This window comes from Rhinopithecus bieti, unplaced genomic scaffold (genome assembly GCF_001698545.2).
Source record: "Rhinopithecus bieti isolate Rb0 unplaced genomic scaffold, ASM169854v2 scaffold_41913, whole genome shotgun sequence".
In the NCBI taxonomy this organism is placed as follows: domain Eukaryota; kingdom Metazoa; phylum Chordata; class Mammalia; order Primates; family Cercopithecidae; genus Rhinopithecus; species Rhinopithecus bieti.
Window position 1 is genome coordinate 2,775,752 of NW_016818964.1, and position 6,000 is coordinate 2,781,751.

The 6,000-nt window shown below is 46.0% G+C and overlaps 1 protein-coding gene across 1 annotated transcript; it reads right to left on the bottom strand.

Annotated features, from left to right (window-relative positions):
• Nucleotides 1–1,027: 1,027 nt before the first annotated feature.
• On the bottom strand, nt 1,028–2,947 carry IFI27L2 (interferon alpha inducible protein 27 like 2). Its single transcript, XM_017857946.1, has 4 exons — nt 2,846–2,947; nt 2,536–2,565; nt 1,761–1,922; nt 1,028–1,236 (listed from the first exon to the last, which is right to left on the bottom strand). Exons 1-4 carry the CDS (start codon nt 2,850–2,852, stop codon nt 1,046–1,048), a joined length of 390 nt encoding a protein of 129 aa, XP_017713435.1. The 5' UTR covers nt 2,853–2,947; the 3' UTR covers nt 1,028–1,045.
• Between the last annotated feature and the right edge of the window lie 3,053 nt (nt 2,948–6,000).

Genomic DNA, 6,000 nt, shown 5'->3' on the forward strand with positions numbered 1-6,000 from the left:
TCCTGGGGGTCCGTGTGGACCCCTCCCATCCACTGTGGCATCTATCACATGAACAAAGACTGGAGTCTTTAGGGACTGATAGAGTTTGGATGTTTGTACCCTCCCAATCTCATGTTAAAATGTGATTCCCCAGTGTTGGAAGTGCGGCCTAGTGGCAGGTGTTTCGGTCATGGGGGTGGATCCCTCATGAATGACTCAGTGCCCTCCCCACAGTAACGAGTGTTTTCACTCTATTCGTTCACAAGACAGCTGGCTACTTAAAAGAGCCTGGCATCTCTCTTGCTCCCTCTCTTGCCACATGACATACCTGCTCCTCCTTCCCCTTCTGCAATTGTAAGCTTCCGGAGGCCCTCACCAGAAGTAAATGCTGGCACTATGCTTCTTGTACAGTCTGCAGAACTGTGGGCCCAACAGACCTCTTTTCCAGCTTCAGGTATTCCTTTATTGCTACCCAAAACAGACTAACACAGTGAGGGTGTGGTCAGAGTTCCAGGTCTTCGTGCGTGAACTCAGCCTCTCCTTCAATTTTCCAGACACAGTTTGGTGACCAAACCTGACTCAGCCTCCTCCCCTCAAAGTGCCCAGAGCCCCAGTGTAACACTTGACACACTGTCTTTTCCTGCTGGCTTGCTTATCAGCCTTCTGACAAGACTGTGAGGTTGAGCAAGGGAAGGATGGTGTTCTTGCTCATTCTGGGTATCTAGTGCTATTAATGAAGAGGAGCAGAGGGCTCTACCGTCAGCGGTTCCTGAAGTGCCCTGGCCACCCCTCACCCCTGCCTCCCAACAGGAGCCTGTGACAATGCCACCATTGAATAAGGGGGAAACTGAGGCCCAGAAAAGGCCCACGAATGGCCCTGGGTCATACAGCCCATCCCTGTAAGGCTGAGACCAACCAAAGCCAATTCTCTGCATGGCCAACCACCTCCCTCTGCCCCTCCATGACAAGGTAGGCTGGGAGAGGGGGAGAACTGGAAACCTCTAGCTCCGAACTCCAACCAGAGTTGCAAGAAGCAAAGACAGGGAGATGCATCTGCATGTGACTTTTATTCCTCATGTTTCTCTGACTTGAGTGGAGGTTTTGGAGGTTCACCTTGTGGTACATTTTCTGTTGCCTCATTTCCTTTAGCCTCGGGTTCAGCTGGGCGAGAAGAAGATGAATTCCCCAAGCAGGCCCCCAACACTGACCCAACAGAGGCCAGGAGGATGTTGGATGATGTGGAGAGTCCGGCTGCCCCTGTGGAGGAGACAGAGAATGAGCACAGGGGTCTGGCGGTGGCCCAGAAATCCCACCCAGATCCCTCCTCCAGGTCCTGAAAATCCTAGGGCTCTGCTTTGGGTAGAAGCTGCTAGAGGCAGCTAAAAGACAGCTCGGGGGTGAATTCGTGGAAACTGAGAGATAGAGGGAGAGTCATCCACAGACAGACCCTAAGAGATACAGGGCCCCTTACTTTACACGGGAGGCCACTGAGGCCCAGAGAGGGCAGGGGACCTTGCCCAGGTCACCCAGGTGTCAGAGCCCAGGCATGGCTCTTGGCCTGGGTTCCTTTCCTCTTCTCCCTATCCAGCGCCCCATCACCCTATGCACTCCCACCCCAAACCTCACTCAGAAGGAGCCAGAAGAAGGGACAGTGAGGGAGAGACTGAAGACCCAGGAAGCTGAGGGTCATGGAACTGCAGGGCAAGGAGAGGGCCTCTCTCGGGCTCAGCCTCAGTGCTGGATCTTCTTCCAGCTCTGGTGGTCCTGTCCAGCACACTTACCCACAGACTGCAGAATAGCCACCAGGCTCCCCGCAGAAACCCCACCGCCGTTGGCAATGGCTGCTGCGGACATCATCTTGGCTGCTATGGAGGATGCAGCGATTCCTGCCCCAGTGAAGCCCATGGCACTGAGCACCACGGGAACAGCCCCCACTGCCAGGGCTGTGGGGAGAGAGAAGCTGAGTGCAGAGGTGGGCTCAGGAGAAGGGACCCCCACACCCCCCCTCGCTTATAAATTCCTTGACAGTTTCGGGCGACTGTCATCTTGAGCAATAGAGACATGGCAGCTTAGGGGGCTCGTGGTGAAGAAAAGGTGGAGTGTGGAGCCAGGTAAGGCAAAGATGTCATAGAAGGACGAGGCATAGCCCTGGTTTGTCTCTAACTTGCTGTGTGATGCTGGGGAAGTCAATACCCTTTATTGGGTCTCAAGTTTGTTTGTGTGTGTGTGTGTGTGTGTGTGTGTGTGTCCACGCATAAATGTGAAATAAGCCATGTGGAGTTTACCTGCAAACCCTCTTTCAAACGAAATCTTCCTCCTATGCTTATTCTACATAAGGACTAGAGGACAAGCTGGGGCTGGAATGGGAGTGAACTTTTCCCTGGAGTATTTTGATGCTGCTCCCGGCCCCCATGGCTCACCCAGGCAACTCAGGCAGCTTCGGAAGTGGAGGGTGAGAGGGAGAGAGCTAGCCCTGCGCCTCATCTCTGCGGTCTCCCAGCACCCCCAGGACCAGGCTAGGTGAGGGCCTGGAGACAGGAGATCTGGGCAACTTACCTCCTCCCACTGCAGCAGCAGCTGCCGGTTCTAGAGAGACAGTGCCAGGGGAAGAGGGGAAGGCAGAGGGAGAGGGGAAAGGGGAGAAAGGGGAGAGAGAGAGGCACAAAGGGAGGGGAAGGGAAAGGAGGTAGAAAAGGAGGGTGAGGGAGGAAGGAAAGGGGAGGGAGGAAGGGAGGGAGAGGGAATCAGTAGGTCAGCTGGTTGATGAAGTCGGGGAAGGAAGCTATTCTCGATCCCTTCCTGGGCTGGGGAGGGGGAGGCCTGCCCCAAGCCCAGCCTGCCCGCCCCCTGGGGAAGCGAGACTCACTCATCATGCTGAGGCCGTCCAGGTCACAACTCGGCCCAGGAAATGACAGCGTTCTTGGGGTGTTACTTCCCCCTCCATCCAGTAGGGACGCGCCCACTCTGCCAGCCCCAGACAGACGCAGACTCCGCCCCCCCGCCCCACCCCGCTCGCCCAGGCGCCATCCCAACTCCCCCGGCTCGCCTGCCCCGGCTTGACGAAGGATCTACCGAAGAGAAAAGAGCTGGAAACAACCTGGAAGCCATAGCAAGTGAGCCATGCTTCCAAATTGCTGTAGCACCGGCCCCCACTCCAACCCCGCCAATAACAGAAGAGCCGTTTGCTGCAAAAGCCAAAACCAAAACCAAAAGCAACACAACAATAACAAACAAAATGCACGGAGAAAAACGATGTTTAATTTAATAAACGATGTTTAACTTCCAGAGAGACACTAGTATACATACATTCTGGCACTTTTCCTTCCAGCCTATGTCTCCCCTGAATGTGTAAACACCCCCTCCACCACCGGCCAAGTTCCCATCACACTCTGCCTTGCAAATTACTCACTTCAGTTAATCAACCATTTAGATTTCCCCAGGCTGTTTAATATTCTTCAACAAGATTTTTAAAAAGTCAACTTTATTAAAGTGTATGTAATTTACACAAAGTAAATTCACCCTTTTAGTGTACACTTCCATGAGTCTGAGCGACTTTGACAGCTCTGATTCAGACCATTTTTTTTTACATGCCCCGCCCCCTCCTCCATCAAATTCTCTCATGCGCTTTCGGAGTCACCCACGCCCTGCTCCTGGCAACCAGCCCCGCCCATTACCTTTTCCAGAACTTCAATATGATATTTAACGGTCATTAAATATTCCATCCCCGTGAGTTCAACGTATCAGCCCCCCCTCACCCTTTTAAAGGTTTAAAGTCTAATTTTCGCTCTGATGAGTTATTTTAGCGTGAAGCGAAAACATTATGGGGCCCAAGTATTTTCTGTATATTCCTGGAGGTGGAACTGCTGGGCCAGAAACTATGCATTTTTTATAGCACCTGATACCTACGTTGTAATGTTGGCATTCAAAAATACTGTCATCAGTTTACATTCTCCCAGAAGTATGTGGGAGGATCTATTTTTTTTCTCCTCCTCACTAACAATTAGCTTTGTCGTTAAGAAATAATAACAAAAAAAACCCTCTGTTGATTTAATAGGTGACTTATTTTAATATACATTCCTCTTCACCACTAGTGAGACTAAACTATTTTTAAGTTTATTAGCTTCATGTACTCCTTATTTTGTGAGTTATCTTGTCATATTCTTGAATCCTTATTCTACTGAAGTATTTTTTTCCTTACTGATATATAGGAATTAATGATATATTAATTACCTTCATCCATTCTCATAGATGTTGTAAATTTTATTTATGCTTCATTTCTGCCTTTTGGTGTTTTTTTTTTTTTAAATAGAAAAGTGTTTAATATTTATGCAAACTTACCAATATTTTACTTTATTATTTTTGTCTTTAGAAAAGGCCATTTCTACTAGCTGTTCAATACACTGTCACTTGTATTTTCTTTAGATTCTTCTGGGGTTTGCTATTTAAGATTTACTTTAATCCATCTGGAATTTAGATTGGTACATATAGTGTTTTATGTATCCATGTATGTCTTAGCCAGTTGTTCCACTACCATGATTAAATCATCTTAAATTTCATCTTCAATTTGATATTTTATCTTTATATTCAAAATTCATTAGCTGGTATATATACCAGTATATCTGTTTGGATATTTTCTGTCCTGTTCCAAAAAGCTATCTCTTCTGGCAACAATATCTCACTGTTTTAATCTTATAAACTTATTATCTGATTTAAAATCTGACTGTGCACAGCAGTATCAGAATTGTTAATCCAGGGCTACACATTTTTTGTGAAGATTAAAAAATACTTTGTAATGCTCTCTACTATCCTGAAATGAAATTCATAGATAACATCCTCTATTATAGTTACACACAAGGTATTGCCCAAACAAAAGAGAAATAAAAGAAAATTATTTGTAATAAAATAATGTATATTTCAATATGTACATGCTCAAGCACTATTACACCAAAGGTATAATGAAAGAATGAGTTGTTTGCACCCATATAAGTTGGGATTTAAGATGATACAATATTCAATGGTAAATTCTTAATTTTTTTTTTTTTTTTTTGAGATGGAGTCTTGCTCTGTCGCCCAGGCTGGAGTGCAGTGGCAGGATCTCAGCTCACTGTAACCTCTGCCTCCCAGATTCAAGCAATTCTCCTGCCTCAGCCTCCCAAGTAGCTAGGATTACAGGAGCACATCACCATTTTGTATTTTTAGTAGAGATGTAGTTTCATCATGTTGGCCCGGCTGGTTTCAAACTCCTGACCTCATCATCTGCCTGCCTCAGCCTCCCAAAGTGATGGGATTACAGGTGTGAGCCACTGCACCCGGCCAATGCTTATTTTTTTATATTTGATGTTTCAAAACAAGGATCTAAGAAACATATCTATATATTTATATACATATATCTACATTTAATCACTATGAATGAGGGAGCTGCAACTATAGGCTGCAGTACATTGCTACCGGTGACATGATTTTCTGAAATGGTGAATAACTCTTGGTAAAATTCAGAACAAATCAAAGTATGATTTCTCCCTGATTTACAAGATAACAAAATTCCTAAAAATTCAATCTATATTAAAACTATGCCAAAACTACATAAAACATGGTTAAGTTCTAGGCCTAAATAATTATGAGCTTTTTGCTTGTATGATGAGATCTTTGAAATTTATACAGGGTAACTTTTAGCTGTGCAGAATTGTCTTATCTATTTCAGTTGTCAGGCCCCTGTCCCCACCCAAGAGCTAAATACAAGCATCCCCTCGCCAATTGCTGACTAATAAAAGCACACCATCAGATTTCCAAAATGCCCCCTAGGGGGCAGTACCATCCTGTTAAAACTACTGCCTTAACCTACTGCCTTAGTATTAATAGTTAAAACTACTGCCTGCTAAAACTACTGCCTTGGTTAAAAATGTACAAGTGTTTACAATTACTTATGGAGAAAATAGAACAAAATAAACAAAACCAATGGCATTCACATTTTTGGCATTAGTTTTAGGACTAATTTGTGCATATTGAGTATTTTAGGACTAA

What these genes read in the sequence shown, in the direction of transcription:
- IFI27L2 (XM_017857946.1), bottom strand. An exon ending in TGCTGCTGCAGTGGGAGGAG is followed by an intron (nt 1,923 to 2,535) that starts GTAAGTTGCCCA and finishes CTCTCCCCACAG; the next exon opens with CCCTGGCAGTGGGGGCTGTT. An exon ending in GGCTATTCTGCAGTCTGTGG is followed by an intron (nt 1,237 to 1,760) that starts GTAAGTGTGCTG and finishes TCTCCTCCACAG; the next exon opens with GGGCAGCCGGACTCTCCACA.